Here is a 20733-nt window from a genome sequence, read left to right as displayed (position 1 = left end):
TTTGCAATTTTAATGAGCTACTGTCAATGGACAACAGATGATTCATTTTGGGATCATTATCTTCGAATTCAGCAATCTGTGCTAAACTTTTTATATTATTGTATAGCAAGTTATTACCAGCTTATTAATAGCAAGTTAACTAGTTTATTAATAGTAGTAATTCATGGCAATGTATCTGCCACAATATTTTCTGGTCCAGAAAGATATGTCAGTTCTGAATTGGGCAATATAATTCATATGCCTAATTTGCCTGGGTAACAGAGAATCTGATTTTTTTCTGAACAAAAATAGTAGAGTGTGATGATCTGTATATATTGTAAAACCTCTTCCCTCAAGATTATGTTGAAAATCCTTTACAGCGCTGCAGATAGTGAGTAATTCTTTATGGTATATGCTGTACTTAGTTTCAGCTAGAGTCAGTTTTGAGGAGAAAAAGAAAACCAGTGGTTGAAGGCCATTATCCTGTCGGGAGCGCAAATCGGCTTCAATAACAACATCTGAGGCATCGACTGTCAATGACAACTGCTAACTAGGGATATGATAACCAAGTGGCAGTGAATTTGTTAGGTCATTTTTATATTTCTCAAAGTCCACAATTGTTTCCGCTGTCCAAGGAATGGGATATTTATAATTCTTTTTAGAATCTTTTAGAGGAGAATGAAGTGGAGCTTGGGTAATAGTAGCCTTAGGTAAAAGTCATTGATAAAAATTCAACATTGACAAAAACCTTTTTCATTCAAACATTATTACAGGTTTAGGGAAGTTAGACGTTATTGCAGATTTTTCAGAAAGAGATCACACACCTGAAGGGGTAATTAAACTGCCAAGAAAATACACCAATGACTTTCCCAGAATACATTAAGAAGGACTTAATTTTAACCTGTAATTTTGCAATCTATCAAAAATCAAACAGAGGTGGCTGTCATGCTTGTCTTCATTTGCTGAAGCCACAAGCAAATCATCAAAGTAAGGAACATGAAAAGTCTAAGCAAGGAAATACTTGATGAATAACTCTTTGGCCTGCATTTTGCAAGCCATATAGGGTTTTCAGGAATTCAAGTAATCCGAATAGCATAGTCACAGCTGTCTTAGGCTCATACTCTGGGGTTAAAAGAGATTTCAAGGTGCATTCTAGCCAAATCAAATGTTGAAAAAGTATTTTAACTGAAAGAAAATCTATGTACAGTCCTGAATATGCAGAATAGGGGATACTAGTCGGGAATAGTCACATCATTCAAGAAGCAAAAGTCACTGCAAGGGTGCTAGTTACCATTAACCTTACAGACCATGTGAAGAGGGCTGACCCAAGCACTGTTGGGCGACCAAATGATTCGCTGTGACATGAGATACTCATGTATACGGGATATAGAAAACATTGGGGGACATTTAGTTTCAGTATAATGGAAAATTGTTGATGTTTGATTATTGTTGGTGACATAGGAAGGAATATGAGCTAAGAATACTCAGCTAGTAATTTATCAAATTTAGATATACAGTACAAAGTCCATAATCTGAACATCCATTATCCGGAATGATCTATAATCCGGACCTCAAAGCCACAAACTTTTTTTTTTATGTTTCACGCATGCACGTAATGCGTTTAATGTATAACAGACGGTATAAGATAGACTAAAATTATCTTTACTGATTCTAAGGCATTTCAGTGTTGCAGATTGCGCTGTTCCTTAATCTTCTAATTGGATCCGGCTTATTATTTTTTGCAGACTGTTAGAGCAATTTTATAAAAATTAAGCTTGAACTTTATTAGCGATTATGTCAAAGCGAGCGATTATGAGCGATTATAAGCGATTATGTCAAAAAGAGTACAATTCTGAAGCTGCCAAATGATCTACAAAGCGAAAGCATGTTTCGATGTCCATCAATCAGAAAGTGGAATTGCTGCAAAAAATGGATAAAGGCATATCCATCTGAAAATTATGCGAGGAATATTGCATTGTATGACACAAGAAAAAAGAAAAAGGAACTTTTTGAATATTTTGTGGAAGCATCTTAAACAACTTACATTGAAAGAAATATTTAATAAAGTAAACAAAAAAATATTAGGCTTTTTTTTTTTGTAAATTTTGATACCCTTTAGATCATAATTGCTCTTTATTTCATAAATTATGGTTTCATATTTTTAATTGTATAATTTCTGCATGCCATCTTACCAGATTTAAATTGATGATCTATAATCCAGAAAAACCCCTAATTCGGAATCGCCGAAGTCCTGATGAGTCCGGATTACAGACTTTGTACTGTATATGCTAAATCAAACAAACTGATGCAGTTTGCCTTGCGATGACAAACCATTCCCGGGATTCATAATGCAATTACTACCAATGCCAACAAGTTATCCATATTTCTTAGGAATCAGCACCCAAAATTGGTTGATTTACACCTGTAACAACAAATAACCAAATAAAGGTACAGTGTAAATTTAAATTCAAAGTAAGACATTTAGTGCCAAATGTGGGAATCTGAGTTCCATTTGCGGCGATCAAAACAGAAAAGATCCTCAGAAGGCCTAGGATGCTGAGCATACTTCTTTGGTAATATCGACAGATCCATTCCAGTATCAATTAAGTATTTTAATTTTGATAGGGGGTCGGCAAAAAGTATACAATTCACCTGAAGACCACCACCTTATATAGCAAGCGGTTTGACAATTCCTTGCAAGCTTGCTAAAATTTGCATGATAGCAACTAAGGTCATCTCTTTACTCCTTATAGTGATTTATATGTGTTCTCGTGACCTAATGTGCTAGTATCTGATTGAAATTGCATTTAGGACTGTGATAATTATGTCTCAGGCCAGATGTTAATTTAACAACTTTCTTTGTCAGTTACATTATTTGAAGTTCCAAAGGAGTTGTAGCAGATTCATTTGGCTCCAGTAGTCACGACTAACACGGAGTGAGATGCGAGCTCAGTGATTTTGCCAGCGACCGTAGCCAATTTACTCAAATTATCTTCACTGAGAGCAGCCAAAATAGATTGTGTATTATTGGGCAGCCTTCCAAGCCAGTAAGATCTTAATAAGGGTACACTTGCAATATCACCTGCTAAGTGTATGTATGAGTCAATAACCAGGTCACCAAGCTCAAGATCTTGCAACAGATTGTGAATATTTGGCACTTTGCTTTCAGAATGTATTGCAGTCAGTCTGGGGTCTTATTAACTAAACACCCATTTAGGAAAAAAGAAAAAAATCTTTTAATAAATCAAAATATATACTTAGCATTAGGATAACATAAATGTCAGTGATGAATACAGTATGTGCACAGACTCGTAAAAAAAACAGAAGGCAAAAGTTCTCTTTTTGCAGTCACGTAGAGATGAGATTCTTATCTCGCATGCGTGAGGAGAACTCGAGTTGCTGAAGAAATGTGTGTGTGTGGTGTGGGGGAAGTAGCCCCACACCATCTCCCTTCCTGGAAAAAAAAATGCACTAAAAATCTGAAAAAGAGAAGGAAAAAATTAGTCTTGCATGAATTATTTGGGAAAGTGAACACGACGTCTTGAACAAGTTTGGTAATTTGCAACACTTTTGGTAATTTGAGCACTTTTTTCAGGTGCTGTTCGTTTACTGGATAGGCTGGCTGCTGTGATGAGACCTTATCCACATCAGTTAAGCTAGGAGGTTCAGATACATCATCTGAGACTAGATACGGAGGCTTTACTCTGTCGATAGACACAGTGATATCATCCTTTTGTAGCTATGGTAAAGGTTTTATTACCACGTCGAAAAACTTACAGGTGTTGCAGAAGGTGTGGGGGCTTCCTTCCCTCCCCCCCAAAAATCTTTGTTTTAGAATATCAAGTTTTCCAGTAGCAAGAGGTTTTAAAAGGATATTATTAACAGAATTAAATATATCTGAGTTAACAGCAGGAACAACACAGTTAATTTTCTTAAACCCAAAGTTATATTGGAAAGGGAAAATTGCAATTCCACTCTAACAAATGATAATGTAGGGCTTATTGTCCAAAAAGGCAGTGATTTTCCTGAAACATGCGATATACCTGCATAGCTGCTTTATTTCCAGTTAGAAAATTATCAGTAGAATTTTCATTACACTACATGACTATTAAATTTAGAAAGGATATGTGATTCTAATTGCAAACACAAGAAAAATATCACTACTAAAGCATAGTAGAAAAGGATAAAAGACCTATCATGCATCTATAACTGTTTGGCATACACATGAGAAGAAAAATACATGAATTTTAACAAAATGTAAAATATTCACTTGGTAAAAATGTACTGTTCACATTATCAATAAAGAAAAACTGTCTTCAGTGAATGCCAAGAACGCACAATAAAAATATTCGCTTTATATTATATAAATAATGTAGAGTAACATATATATTATGGATACATTTATTAAATATTCACAATAAAAGTATACACTTTAAAGATATTCTAGAAATCATTAAAAATTCAATAAAACTATCAGTAATTTTTTTTTTTTTGCAAAACACTTCATGAAAAAATAATTTAATCCTACCTGCATTTAAAAAAAAAAAAAAAAAAAAAAAAAAAAAAAAAAAAAAAAAAACTGATAATTTTAAAGGTAATACAGTTTCAGCACTGACATACAAATTGATGAAAATCGTCACCAAAATATTCTTAAGAATCTTTTGTACTGCACATAATATCATCATGAAATCAAAAATCCATCCAGGTTGCTTTAAAATTTTCTCCAGCAGCACCTAAAACTGCACCATATTTCATTCGATAAGTTCTGAACCACAAGATTTTGGAGAAGCGTCTTCCATACAAAATCATGGGTGAAATCACAACCAGTCTTCAAGGCAAGTGTAGTTGCAACGTGTGGTGCAGTTCGTACATCAGTCATCAAATATTGTGCTGTTTTATCGCAATTAGACTCCATCAGAAGCTCAACAGAAAGGCCTATAACAAAACTTTAGGCAACAGTTAAAACTAACTTTACTTAACATTCACTAAAAGGAAATCACATCTCACAAAAAGCTAAAATATTTAAACATTAACACGCAAGTCCACCTGCGGAAAAGATCAAGCTTTTATCCCTGCACTGTGATGAGCACATATGCATATTGCACAGCAGAGATGAATGTTGCAATCACTGCAGTGAGGACTTCCACCATATATTCAAGAATTTTATATTTAAAAATGCATGTTCTTTAGTTGAAGTAATTTATGTTTTGGGAGGATATTGATTCCTTGTGTTTGATTGTGAAATTCATACAAAATCTAGTTTTAATATTATGGATTGTTTTTAATTTAGGATCCAAATTGTCCAGAAACTCTAATAAATATGGTTGTTTTGTCTCAGCATCTTGGGAAGACAACAGAGGTATATTTTTTATTTGTTTAATTTTAATTATATTTTAAATATTCATTATATTTATTTATATTTTGTAATCCTTTAATGCAGATCTTATTGTATTTATTATGCAAATAAAGTCACATCATATCAAAATATGAGGTTGCTGATTTACATTCCATAATGTATAATATCTGTGCACCTTAACATTTATAGGTAGGATCTTCTTTAGCAGGTCCATGTACCATTTTATTTAAAAGTGAAGTGTTACAGCCCATAAGTTGAATCGTTGGTTTTATTTTATTTTGAAATTTTGAAATTTATATATCAGATGTATATATATATAAATAAATATTTTTCATTATCAAAAGAATAAATTTCTGTTATTTGAATACTAATATTCTAACACTAATATTTCACTTATTTTTCTGGTTCACACATTCCTTTTGATACACTCAACTGTGTATGATCTTAAGGCAGGGGGGAAGTGTTTTGCAGTGTGTTTTTTTGTGCTCATGCCTTGAAAGAATATGTGGTAGAATTAAAAAAAATCCACACTCCTCAGGACTAAGAGTGGTGTTCAGTAGCGGATTTTACAGGATAAATAGATAGACTTTGAGTTTTGTGTGCATTTATTTTTTAATTTCTGCATAAATATAGATTGTTTACTCATGAATATCTAATAAAACATACTCATAACAAAATTATTTAATCAACATTTATTAAATATAAAGATATAATAAGGAATTCCCAAAAGGAGGGGGGAGGAGAAAAGAGGAAATGTGAAGGGCTAAAATTTTAATCAACATTTATTAAATATAAAGATATAATAATGAATCCCCAAAAGGAAGGGGAAGGAGAAAAGAGGAAATGTGAAGGGCTAAAATTTTTTTGAAGACTTTCAAAAATGCATTGAATTTTACGAAAAAAAAAATTCCGCTAACAGAATTGCTTTCAAAATAATTTTTGTACCTTTAAATGAGATAAAAAAATATGCTGTTTGCAAAATCCTTAACATTAAGCATTTCTCTAAATTGAAATTTATTTGTTGATTTTGTCATTATGTTCTAAGTATGTGTAATTGGATTAAAAATGCTTAAAAAAATCTAGAACCGAGATTCTAAAGAATATATTTGTGTTCCTATAGTATACTTTTGTTTACCATGTTTTCAATTTTTAGTGCTAGAAAAATCTTTACAAGGCTAATTTCAAGAATCTCTTCCTATTATCCAATGATGGTACTTGCTTATTGCATGGAATGTAAACAACAACAACAATGAAGTGCATATTAGCTTAAATATAGTGACTAAAGAGGTTTACATGAATAAATTATTGACAAATGCCACCTAAATTTAAAATTAATTTTCCTCATGGGTTCAAAATTAATATTAAAAGATCATGTAAAATGTACTGTGAGTGGAGATTTACCTAAAGCAAAAAAACTGGCTGAGATTAATGATCCTCATTTATTAAAAAAATGCTGTTTTGGGCACACAATTTCAATATTAAATTTGCTTTCATCAAACTATGGCATTTTTATCAAAAAAGTTTTATTTTCATTATATAGAAGAAACAAATCCTGTAAAGTTTGAAATTTTGTTCATTTACTCTGATAACAGAGTGCAGATTACGGATATTAACAGATTCAGTCGTCATGGATCACTGGAATTCTACTACAGTTACTCAAAAACTTAGGTAAGAAATTATGTGAATCATAATGTACACTGCGCAAAAAAAGGGGGGGGAAGTTCCATATCTTCTGTTCTACTTGACCGATTGACGAAATTCAAATTGTGTTTTTCATGTCTTGAAAGCACGACTTAGGATATATGTTAGATTTATGTTCACTGTTCTAATGTATTTCCTAGCACTGTTCTAATGTATTTCCTAAACAGTATTGATTAATTGATTATATTATCTCCTAAGTTTAATTAAAGTAGAATTATTTTAAAAGTGTGAATCCATACTGGTAAGTTATATTTTGAAAGATGTTTTGAAGTAATTTGAAAGTAAAATGTTAATAATGTTTTAACAGGGACTGGAGTTAAATCATCATGAAGAATAAAATTTCAATTGTAAAAAGGAAAAATTAAAACATGTAATCATTGTCATTGATCGGAAATTAGTTGACTTTTCGAGGGGAACAAACCAACTCCCGTTCAATGAACAATAATTGATAAAAATACGTAAATACGAAAGTGTTTCGTCTTTACTCGAGTTATAAGTTAAAGCCAAACCGGCAATTCTAGTCAGGCCAAATATTTCCGCGAATAGAAGGAATTATGAACCAATGCTGATACTCAAAGAACTTATTCTTATGAAGCATTTTAGTCAATTCAATTTGGAGTAAAAATCAATTACTGTAGAGAAATCCTATTTAACTCGAGTAACCGTCCTCGACACTTTCATGTTTATGTATTTGAGTACTATATTATTTGTAGAAATTAAACATTGGAAATTGTCATTATGAAATTGAATTCAAAGTAAAGTTGAAATAAACATAGAAGATTACAAAATAAGATAAATAATGCAAACTTTGTAAAAACAAATCAAAGACAATATAAAAATAATATAAAAATAATATAGAAAATAATATAAATAAGATCAGTGAATGTACATGAAGATATAAAGGCCAGAAATGGTATTAAGTAACTTACATTCTTTCTAGTGGGGGAGTTGGCAAAGTGTTCTCTTCGTGTCTGACTCAGAAGTGTAGAGTGTCCGAAAATTCTTAGCGGCAGTAGGGGCTTTGAATAATATCAGTCGGTAAGACTTGGGTGAAGTAATTTATGGTAGTGGGTGGGACTTGGAATTGAGGGATGTATTTTGTGGAGTTCTTATCTGAGAGAGACTGTCTGTTAAGATTTTTTTGAAAATACTAGTGAATGGAAATTAATTAATTTCTGGCTAATTGTCGTGTCGCAATGATTAAGAATTTTCACTGTCCAAGAGTTGATAGACGGACTAAAGGCATGAAATAGGCCCATTTTTTTAGTAACAGTATAGTAACAGTATATGTCTGAAGACAATTAGCTTTTTACAATATATACAATTGAGTAATTACACTATATACAAATCTTCCAACTGACAGTCATCCAACTTATACCACCTTCTCAGGTTTAGGAACAAATTATCATATCCCTATCAGTTAAATGATTTAGAGTGAGTATTTACCGCCTGCTCTTTTAAGGCAATGGTTGATAAATTGAATGGGAATTAGATTATTTTTGAGAATTTTAATAAGGAGCAAAATTTCGCGTTGTAGATCTATCGTATCTGTGCAGATATTTTTAATTCGTTGTATTTGATTTATTATTGTATTGTTAATTACTTTTTTGGATATGTTGGAATTCCAACTTATTAATTTGTTAGTATTGAAATTGAAGTTTCTTGTTTTGTCAAAAAGTAAAATTTTTTTGTAGTTAATGATTTGAAGATCTAGATAGTCTATGCTATTTTGTGAATTATTAGTTTTATTAAGTGTAAGACAATTTGGATAAATCTCGGAGTGTTCAATTTTATTAAAATTATTAATTGTAATAAGGTCATCAATATATCTGTAAGTGTGCTTGTAGTCATTTAATTCTTGTGGTTGTAGATTTTTTTGGAAGTTAAATTCTTTGATAAATAAAAAGATATTACAGAGCGAGGTACTGGAATGAGAGCCTATTGGTAGTCCTCTGACTTGTTTAAAAAAAAGTTGATTTTGAAATTTGATGTAGTTATGAAACAGTGTGCATTTTAGGTAGGTTTTCCATTTGTTAAGACTCATAATCGTTATCATATCAGGGAAGAGTTTAAGCAGATCTAGTAGACTAGCATAGATTTCTTGTAGAGGAAGTGAGGTATATAAGTTTTCAAAGTCATAGCAGTTAATGTTTTGTATGTTAATTGTTTGAATGGCATTAATGACAGGAGTGTTATTATGGATGATACAGCAATAGTTATGATTAGTGTTACAATCGTTGAAAATAAATTTACAGATTTTTTTTAAGTTGAATTGAAAAATAATAGTCTACATTTTTCAAATGTAGATCAAAATTTCGCGTTGTAAATCTATTGTATCTGTGCATATAGTTTTAATTCGTTGTATTTGATTAATTATAGTATTGTTAATTACTTTTTTGGATATGTTGGAGTTCCAATTTATTAATTTGTTAGTATTGAAATTGAAGTTTCTTGTTTTGTCAAAAAGTAAAATTTTTTTGTAGTTAATGATTTGAAGATCTAGAAAGTCTATGCTATTTTGTGAATTATTAGTTTTATTAAGTGTAAGACAATTTGGATAAATCTCGGAGTGTTCAATTTTATTAAAATTATTAATTGTAATAAGGTCATCAATATATCTGTAGGTGCGTTTGTAGTAATTTAACTCTTGTGGTTGTAGATTTTTTTGGAAGTTAAATTCTTTGACAAATAAAAAGATATTACAGATCGAGGTGCTAGAATGTAAGCCCATTGGCAATCCTCTGACTTGTTTAAAAAGTTGATTTTGAAACTTGATGTAGTTATGAAAAAGTGTGCATTTTAGGTAGGTTTTCCATTTGTCAAGAGTCATGATATTGAGTATATTAGGGAAAAGTTTAGGTAGATCAAGTAGACTGGTATAGATTTCTTCTAGAGGAAGTGAGGTATATAAGTTTTCAAAATCATAGCAGTTAATGTTTTGGATGTTAATGGTTTGAATGGTATTAATGACAGGAGTGTTATTATGAATGATCCAGTAATAGTTATGATTAGTGTTACAATCATTGAAAATAAATTTACAGATTTTATTAAGTTGAATTGAAAAATTATAGTCTACATTTTTCTTGTAATTATTAGTTCCATTAGCTATAAATCTAAATTTTAATGGTGTTTTATGGAATTTGGGAATCTCATAAAGATTAGTAAATCTGTTGTAGTTTGCATTGAAAGTAATATTGAGTTTCTTATGAAAAGTTTTAATCCTGTTTATTATAGATGTTTCTGTAAGGTTGGCTAATTGATAAGTAGTTGCGTTGAGAAGTTCTTTATGAATAATTTCAGCGTAGAATTGTTTTCATATAATGCTAAAGTTATTAGTTGTTTTATCTATTTTTGTAATAGTAAAAAGCTGTTTTAATTTATTAATATCTGATGTAAGTTGCGACCAATTCAGTGTACTTTTAAATTTGAAGTGACTGATTTCGGTGGATATGCGTTGAAGAATTTTAGCTTTCCATTTTAAGAAGGTATCTATGGGTAAATTCAGTTGATAGCTTGCTTTAACTATAAATTCGTTGATGTTGTTTTCGAAAGTCTTGTAACAGTAATTTGTAGTCAAGTTTCTGACTGGTCTAAATTTTGTACTATAACTCATTACTGTTTTTAGTTGATGGTTTTGTATGATATTCAGGTTGCCAGTAATTATGTGCTGGTGATGAGAATCTACGTAATTGCTGTAAATTGGTGTCTTACAATGTCATTCTGCAGTTTCATTTATTTCGTCGTGGTTAGTGAGCAAGTTGCTTAAGGTCCTTTGATATTTAAATGCAATCATTAGTATTGTCAACTGCAGGGAAGTAATCTTTACAATCTCTGATGATTCTTGAGAAATGAATATTGTCAAACTGCGGATGCAGAAGATTGACTTTAAAATAAAATTCTAATGTAGGTATTTTGGCATAAATGTAGGTATTTTGGCACTAATGTAGGTATTTTGGCACTGTTCTAATGTAGGTATTTTGGCACTGTTCTAATGTAGGTATTTTGGCACTGTTCTAATGTAGGTATTTTGGCACAAAATCGGACTTTTTCTGAAATGACATGCCAATTTTTTCCATATTTCGCTTCCGAGTCTCAAATAATGCATAAATATTAAATTTTGTAAAATTGTGCTAAATTTATGGAGAAATGTAAAAATTTATCTCTGCGTATTTTTTTTTCAGTTGCACCAAGAATAATTCACTACGCAAACTTCTTAACTTATGGCAACGTTTTTTCCTTTCCTTTTTTTTAACTGTAATTGAGTGGGAAAAAAGTCATTGTTCATTATTTCAAATAATTTTAGCAAAGTGCATAAACCATATTTGGCATTATTATCACTTGTAACAAACATGCTAAATTTCAAAATGCACCAATATTCACATATATCTTAAGAAATTTTGAATAAAAAACTTATTTTTTTGGGTATGCTTAGAAATAAATACATCTACTTTCAGATGATGGTAAAAATTGTTTTCAAAAAATTTATAAAAATTATTTAAAAATACAAATTTTAAAAATAAACTGTAAAAAAATGGGTAAATTTTGTTTGGAATGAACCTAAATTTCGAATTCTGGAAGAAGGAATCAAGTAAGTTTAATAAAAAATAATATTAATAAATATATATCAAATTCAATTATCATCGAGGAGCTAAAATTTTGAGAGCTGATATTTTAAAAACTACTCGTGCAAATTTTATAAAAACTTCACAGTTTGGCATAATTCGAATCGTAGACTCAAAATATGGAAAAAAATTGGCATGTCATTTCGGAAAAAGTCCGATTTTGTGTCAAATTACCTATATTGGACCAATGCTATATATAAATCTAATACATATCGTAAGTCGTGCTTTTGAAACATGAAAAACGCAAGTTGAATTTCGTCAATCGGCCGAATAGAACGGGAGATATAGAACCGTCCCCTCTTTTTTTTTTTTTTTTTTTTTTGCCGCAGTGTACATAATTATTTGGCATTTTTTTTTTTTTTACAATACAGTGAAGCTTCAGATAACAATTGCCTCTTGTTACAAACATATTATTTGAGCAAAAAATGCCTCAGATAATGAATGTTGTCTTGAGTTATAATCACTCATATTAGCAACAAATGGTTTTCAAGAGGTGTTTTAAAGTAGCCTATTCTGCACCATCACTAAATTAAGTTTTCTTTTAAGCATTTTTAAAGAAAATTTCATTGTATAAAATGTGCCTTTTTTGGGGGGGGGAGGAGAGGAGGTATAAATGCCTAAATTTTGTGACATATTTTCCTTAATTGCTTAAATCTGACAAGTACCTAAAATTGTAATGTTTGAGAAAGATGAGCCAAATTTGATAAAAACATTAACTTCCGTGATTAATATATATCAAGAATTAAGTGAATCTAATCTGAGTTTGGATCTTGGTGTATTGGCTAGATGCATATTTCACATGCTCTGTCCTGTTCTATTAGTTTAGATGGGTTCCACCCTATGATAAGTTGCTATTTATCATTTTCTTTATAGGTCTGTAAAGATTAAATAATAAAAATCTAAGCTATCAGCTTATTTCAAAATCACCATACACTCATTGATAAACTTTAAAAAAAAAAAAAAAAAAAAAAAAAAAAAAAAAAAAAAGAAGTCATTTTTTGCAAATTAGAACAGTGATAGCTACTTGGCAATATAGTACACTCCTGTAAGAAATAAATTACATTCTTGTAAGAAACTAAAATTTTCTAAAACATCAAGAATGCTTGAATTCCCATGTAATCAAATTACATATCACTAAAACAATAGTATTTTGTGAAACAAGAACATTGAAAAGGGCTGACAGATAGTAAGCATGAAAGTAGGAGATTAAAAAGCTGGATCTCATTTACAATGGCTGGATTACATTTTCATTACTGTAGTGATTACAGTCAGATTGAAATAAGCAACTTTATGGAATTTGCATCAAATTACATATCACTAAAACAATAGTATTTTGTGAAACAGGAACATTGAAAAGGGCTGACAGATAGTAAGAATGAAAGTAGGAGATTAAAAAGCTGGATCTCATTTACAATGGCTGGATTACATTTTCATTACTGTAGTGATTACAGTCAGATTGAAATAAGCAACTTTATGAAATTTGCAAATTGTATTCACATTGCCACCTAAGTTACTTTGCATCAAATAAATTTCCTTTTATCAGTAATCAGCGTTAAAAACCTGTATTTTTTACAAATTATAGTTTGAGAACAAGTAGTAGTCTGTAAAACCTGTAGTTTTGCCCTTCATTTTATTTTTTCCTGAATTATTCACTCTAGATAAGCTAATTTAAGTACTTGCGTGTCAATGGAAGAAAAGCCAGAATTCTTTAAGAAAGAGTGAATAGTTGCTAACTTTGGCACCACAACACAAATTAATTGCTGTTGCAACCATATGACATCACAGTTTTAAGAATGCCTGTAAGCTGCAGCTTTGAAAACAGGGTTTCCTTACCCCTCCCCGAGTTTATAGTTTAATTGTAGGTGTGGGTCTATGGGATCTACCAAACAACGCAGGTGATGTTATTAGCTTCTTACAAGAGTGTACTATATTGCCATGTAACTATCACTGTTCTAATTTGCAAAAAATGACGTTTTTTTTTTTTTAGTTCATCAATGAGTGTATGGCATAAAATTGGTAGGAATGTGAGTCAGCAACTGGTTTGCAGCAAGTAGATTGTCATTTGGTACTCCCATCAGGTTCATCTACTGCTGGTCTAAGGAAATGACTTCAATAAAATTTTGTTTGGAAGAATTCAATATTACTATTACTTTTATAGACTACTAGCAGCTTTGCTGCCAGCCTTTGTCTGGCTTTTAAATGTACCGAAAAAATGGCTGAAGGGAACACCAAACGTTAAATTTAAAAACTGCATAGAATTTTACTCTGCAGAACAACTTCATAAAAAAAGTTATTTACGTATAACAAAATTACAATGAAATAAGCAATATTCCTTAATACAAATATTAATTATCCTAATAAATAAATTAACCAATTTCCCTTTGCAAAGTATTAAGAACTCAAATTGTATAAAGGAGGTTAAGAACTTTGTTTCCTAAAAAAATCACTCAGAACTTTTCAATATCTTAAAAACAGTGAAATAAGCAATAAATAACATAATACAAAAAACAAAAATTTCTGAAAAGCAAAGTATAATTTAATGACATTTTATCTTATATTTTCAAAAGAAAAAAAATTACAATTAAATAAGCTATATCCCTTCATACAAATATTAATTATCCTAATAAAAAAATTAACCAACTTTCTGTTGAAGGAAAAAAAAATCATGCAAAACTTTACAATATCTTACAAACAGTAAAATAAGCAAAAAATAACATGAAAGAAACTAAAAAAAAATTCTGCGCAGAATTTTTACTCTGCAGAACAACTTTATCAAAAAAATTTACTTAAAATTCTCTTTTCGTATGAAAAATTTGAAAACAGGGATCTACACACAGTCCTACGTTACATTCCTTGCACTCGTAATAACTCATTTGCCGTTTTGGAGGATTTTTCCGGGAATGTAAACAGACGAAGCATCGTCGTCTCATTTTCTTATCAGTCTCTTCTGAACAAAGTTTTGGAAAATGTCTTTCAGTTAATCTGAGTGGATTTAATGATTCTGCTGATCTTGGTGTGATTGCAACGGTAAAAACAGAAAGAAATCACATCTAACAAGATCTAATTATTTTCTAAAACAGAAAGAATTCACATCTAACAAATTTTCTATTAAAAAATATTTATTCGGTCTGTTTCTATTAAAAACAGAAAGAATTCACGTCTAAGAGGATCTAATTTAAACCGAAATACCCAGCGCTTTAGCGAAAATAAAACTTCTCTACTTACAATAAACAACTAGCGAAAACAAAACTTCTCTACTTACAATAAACAACTACCACGTGCGAATTTAAAGAGACATCATAAATCATGCCATTCGGAAACATTTATTTCCCCTTTTGTTTATATAATTAAAAACACATGTATGTGAGTCATGCTTCTCTCATTTCGAGTAGAAGGTCTAATGTGCATGTATCTGAAACCATATGGACATACAGTGCCATCTTGTGGCAGAAATGATAGTTTTTATAACGTTCCAGGACACTGGCACAAATACGTGGCAGTCGGGGCTGACCGGGAAAACGCTCTGGCACACCTGCGTGTCGGCCGGGAAGTGAGTGTGTTGGTTGCTGGCACGTAGACGTGACAGTCGGCACGAAGGGGTTAAAGATGTAAGAAGTGTAATCGGAAGCTTCATTTAAAAAATTATTTAAAAATACAAAATATTATCATTTTTCCAAAATTCTTTTTGTAAAAGCAGTCACAAGGATAACGTGTCCAAAAATCAAAGAAAAATAAACTATACATTTTTAAAAATAAACTTTTTTAGAAAAAATCCCGTTCAAAAGGTCATAAGTTCACTTTGTTAAATAAATTCGTATTTAATTGGTTTATTGAAACACAAAATTTATTTTAAGTTCATAAAACAGCTAAGTGCCTATGTTTCATGACAATGTGAAAATGGAGTGTGTACAGTAAAATCTCGCCTTTCTATAGCCCATTATGTCTCAAAATGACGCGATTTCGTCACAAAACATAAAATAAAAAAATTCGGATTCAAATTTCGAAAAATCGCTATGAGGTGCACTGGCTCTTGTCTAGATGCACCTATGTACCAAATTTCGTAGCCATGGGTCTATTAGCTTACGCACAGTGCGAATGAAAGACACACACTGACACACAGACAGACTCTTTCTTTTATTATATGTAGAGATAACAATTATTTGAGAGAAATATTCTTCTATGAGATGTAAAGTCATTGAGTGGGGAAGTGATGAAAGCCATTTCTCAGAAAGGGAAAAAAAAAAAAAAAAAGTAATATTGGCTTCGCTCTGGCACCTCGGTGAATTTTTTGTGGTATTTGCTGGGAAATTGAAGAAACTTTTCTTGTTACAGTGGCCAACTGAAAACCCACATTAGATGCAGTCAAAGAAAATATTAAATAGAAATGACCATTTATTCTGACTCCTGGGCCACCTATAAAACAGAATAAAAAAATAAAAAAAAAAAAAAAAAATCCAGTTTGAAGCTTTTCAAAGTGAACCACAAATTCAATTTTGTGGATTCATGTGCAAAATATTGAGTGTGTATGAGGTTTTTTAAAATGGCGGACATGTGAGTACAGCATACTCTATACTTAGCAGAGTTCATATGGTCTTCAAAAAAAGTAGTTCTGGCTGAAAAACTCTTTGAAGCTATTTTAGAAATGATTGCCAAACATTTTCCACCCAACGTAAAGATAAAACAGTTATATCAGATTACCACAAAAGTTAGTAGGTCCATCTATGTTAACTCATTTTTAACCCAAAAAAGTTACTAACTGAAATAGCAATGTCCCCCCCCCCTCATTTTCATTTTGATTTTGTAGTCGACTACTTTAAAATAGGCACTTATATGTTATAATGATCTTTCCCTCTTTTACAATCATAACTTTTTTCATGAATGCAGAGAGGGAGAGAGAATTCAACCTTTTTCTGCAGCAGTTGTTATGTTGGAAGCAATGGTCTTGAAGTCCGTATTCTAAAGTAACAGGAATTAATTAAATTCAGGAACATTATGCTGATATTTGCAAAATTTTTGCTGAATGTTAAGATGCCTGTGAACATAGCTCATAACATGGAACATGTGTAGTGTTAAGTAATAACTAAACATGCATTTTCAATACCTGTTTAAAATATTTTCCATTGTTCACATTGTTTTATATTTTCCTTCTTTTTTAAATGAAAAAAAATTAAAGCAAAATAATCCTGTATTTTATGTTAATATGTATTTGTTATAGAAAAGTTTAAGCTTTAAGAATGTGATATTTTGCCTTTTCTTTAGGTCAGTGTAAGATATTTAAATCAGCTTAAAGACTCTCACACTGAACATCCTTTTGTGAAAGAATACAAAATTAAAGTATGTATTATTTTAGCAGTTGCATGCAATATTTATAATAATAAGAAAAAATTTTAAGATTATGGATCAGAATGTTTGATCTAATGTTTTTACCATCTTATTAATTTATCATCTTATTATTCTTACCATCTTATTAATATCTGGTTGTAACGAAAGTTTTTGCACCAAAAAACGCTCTTAATAAAGTTAGGAAAAAAAAAAAAAATAAATAAAAGCTGCATCTTTAATGCGGGTAGTAATAACTACCCAGATGATTTTCTGCCAACCTTTTGGTAGTTTTCAAAGCTTTCGACTCAGAAACTTGGTGGCTTAGCATCCAAAAGCAGATCAGTTTCGTCCTGTGCTGAGTGGAAAATAGTGACAGCAAGATGTGGGTGCAGATGTGGCAAAAGGTTGAAGTCTGAAGGAGAGATGTCGAGTCTGTATGGTGAGTGTGGCAAAAGATCCTTGATAGCAGCATCGACATGCACTAGCGTTTCACTGTACACCTTACTGTCAATGGCTTTACCTTTTTCCACATACTCTTTGTGGATAATACCACGGCAATCCTACCAGATAAAAAGCATAATCTTTTGTTAGTCAAATTGCACTTTGTGATGCTACTGATGGGCTCACCAATGCTGATCAACCCCCTTTTCAGTTTGTGTTGTTGAAGTAAATCCTTTTAATCACAAGTGACGATCCCATCCTGAATTTTGTCCTTGCATTGATATTCGAGCAGGCCTGAACACCTCTCCTTATTGTCAAGGGTTTTACCTTTTCCACATACTCTTTGTGGATAATACCACGGCAATCCTACCAGATAAAAAGCATAATCTTTTTGTTAGTCAAATTGCACTTTGTGATGCTACTGATGGGCTCACCAATGCTGATCAACCCCCTTTTCAGTTTGTGTTGTTGAAGTAAATCCAATTGCACTTTGTGATGCTACTGATGGGCTCACCAATGCTGATCAACCCCCTTTTCAGTTTGTGTTGTTGAAGTAAATCCTTTTAATCACAAGTGACGATCCCATTCTGAATTTTGTCCTTGCATTGATATTCGAGCAGGCCTGAACACCTCTCCTTACTGTCAAGGGCTTTACCTTTTCCACATACTCTTTGTGGATAATACCACGGCAATCCTACCAGATAAAAAGCATAATCTTTTTGTTAGTCAAATTGCACTTTGTGATGCTACTGATGGGCTCACCAATGCTGATCAACCCCCTTTTCAGTTTGTGTTGTTGAAGTAAATCCAATTGCACTTTGTGATGCTACTGATGGGCTCACCAATGCTGATCAATCCCCTTTTCAGTTTGTGTTGTTGAAGTAAATCCTTTTAATCACAAGTGACGATCCCATCCCAAATTTTGTCCTTGCATTGATATTCAAGCAGGCCTGAACACCTCTCCTTATTTGCTTCAGTCAGCTCATGATTAAACTTGCACATCAAGTTTTTGCGATGCACAATGCGACTGATAGATATGGCACTAATGTCTAACTCTTTAGCAAGCTCTTGAGTGGTTGCATACTGGTCTTCTTTCACAGGCCAGCCAGAGTGCTCTACTTCTTGAATGTCATAGTCTTGTTTTTGAACTTTTGCTACCAAACCTTCACAGTGTCATGTGATGCAGCATCAGTACCTAAAGCTGTATACGTGATTTGGTGACATTCTGTAGCTGTATTTTTGCAACAGAACTGGAAGTAAATGATGGTTTTATTTTGGTAGTGTAATAGTTCCATTTCAGACACTTTTACTTAATGATAACAATATTGTTTTACAAATGTCACAAACCATTGTTCTCAAGCAAGTTTCTTTATCTCAAATGTCAAAACTCATTTGACAAAATAGGATTAAACATGCCAACACGAACTGTTTGTGCAAACGATATTTGTGGTTGTGGGAAACGTTCATTAAAACCCAATATATTGTCATCACTACTAAAGTTAAGTATTCTGACCAAGGAAGATAAAGGTACCATTTAGTAATAATGTCTAACCTCTTACAAGGTTCATGGGCAGTGAATACGAGCTTGTGCAAGTTTTTTTATAAGTGATTTCCTTTATAAAAACCTTTTTTTTAAATGCATAACCTATTAAAGTAGATAGTAAAATAAAAGTATAAAATATAAGAGTAAAAAGGTGTTTTTTCTCTTTTTTACAGGAGCAAGAGTTTGACCGTCTAGTGAAGTTATATGCTCCTGCCTAATGTGTTAAAATTGCCTTCCTTTCCAGCATATTTTTGTTTTTCAGTTTCCATTATATATATAAAAATTGATTTAAAATACAGTACAATAATTGATTGTTTTCTGCATTTCAACATCATACGTATTGTATTTATTATTTTTTATGCAAATACAAATTTTTAATATGTCTGATGTGAGCAATTTTTATACATACCTTAATATTTAAAACTCTTTTAGTATTAAAAAAAAAAGAAAAATATTATCCTTGTTATCGTGCTTGTCAGGATGACATCGTAGTCTATTCCGCAAAGAAAACTGGTCCTATCACTTTGTAATGCATCAGGCCACACCACATGTTCACTTTAGGGCTGTTACGTTTGTACTCTACGTAGGCATGAGGATTTTCGGCAACCCATATTCTGATGTTATGGCGATGAATTTGTCCACTAACATGGAATGTTGCCTCATCGCTAAACACAATCTTCTGCAGAAATATGTTATGCAATTTCTTGCAGCATATCTGTAGCAAACGCAAATCGTTTGGATCTATCCTCCGTCGGTTTGATAGCGTGCAACAGCTGCAGTTTGTAAGGGCTTCTTAAGTAACTCTTCCATATAGCCTCTACAGACTCATCACTGACTGATGGCCTGTTGAAACAGTGTTTGTCCAACAAACTGCCTTTATCCTTCAACTGCTTAACCCACCGATTAATGTTATTTCTATGTGATGGTGGTTAATTGTACATACAACGATATTCACATTGCACTTTGGTCATGGATTTGAATTTGGCAAGCCACAGAACACACTGGACTTTCCTTTGTATGGTCCACATCTCGACTCATGTGGACATGGATGGGCTGATCTGCTGCTTTGCAGTTCGCGGTGTTGCATCATCACCTGTGTGTGCACATGCTTGCACATCATACTACGGAAACTTGGATTGTTTTCCATTTGTTTGGTAAAGTTTCCACATTTTTGTCTTGTTTTGTTGCTTTCCTGTGACCGACCAAAAGTGCACCATGACTTTACGGATGCACTATATCTTTCTAGTGCAGATCTAAGCACGAATACTTTCCTATGAATGGTGTAAGTTGTGTCATAATACCAATAGCTTTTCTTTCCACCTTAGTAACGGGATTAGTCCAGGTGAGTCTATTATTTAAGGTAATGCCCAAATATTTGGCCTTTTTGACAATTGGAACTTCAGTGTTAAAAAGTTGTAATCTAGCATTTATAGGAGTTCTGGATAATTTTCTGTGGATGATTAACAGTTGAGATTTCTAGGCATTTATAACAATGCACCATGTTTCAATCTGTGGCATAAGATCCTGCAGTTTACGGATGGCAAGCTCTGCTCTCATATGTTTGACTGCTAGCGCGGTATCATCTGCGTAGCAGCCTAGAAAGTGATTGTCATGGATATAGACCTTAGGAAAGGTCCCCCACGTAAAATAAATGGATAAGTGGGCATAAAATTGATCCTTGCAGGACGCTGGCAGTAACACTTTTGCTGTTAGAGGTGTCCTTACCGAAACTAACATAAAATTTTCTCCTATTGATAAATGAGTGAAGT

General features: G+C 32.0%; 1 protein-coding gene across 3 annotated transcripts in view; it reads left to right on the top strand.

The window, feature by feature from the left end:
- Positions 1–19348, top strand: part of epsilonCOP (coatomer subunit epsilon) — a 70095-nt gene extending 50747 nt beyond the window's left edge. For all 3 annotated transcript variants that reach the window (XM_085815190.1, XM_085815191.1, XM_085815189.1), the window contains 3 exons: positions 5270–5338; positions 16918–16992; positions 19138–19348. In XM_085815190.1, the coding sequence (XP_085671316.1) occupies positions 5270–5338; positions 16918–16992; positions 19138–19182 (189 nt within the window). In that variant the 3' untranslated portion in view covers positions 19183–19348. The remainder of the gene's footprint in view (positions 1–5269; positions 5339–16917; positions 16993–19137) is intronic.
- The last annotated feature ends 1385 nt before the right edge of the window (positions 19349–20733 follow it).

Source organism: Stegodyphus dumicola, chromosome 4 (genome assembly GCF_044657685.1).
Source record: "Stegodyphus dumicola isolate Sdum_Otavi_A_Nest chromosome 4, ASM4465768v1".
NCBI lineage: Eukaryota > Metazoa > Arthropoda > Arachnida > Araneae > Eresidae > Stegodyphus > Stegodyphus dumicola.
This window is presented reverse-complemented; position numbering and strand designations above follow the sequence as displayed.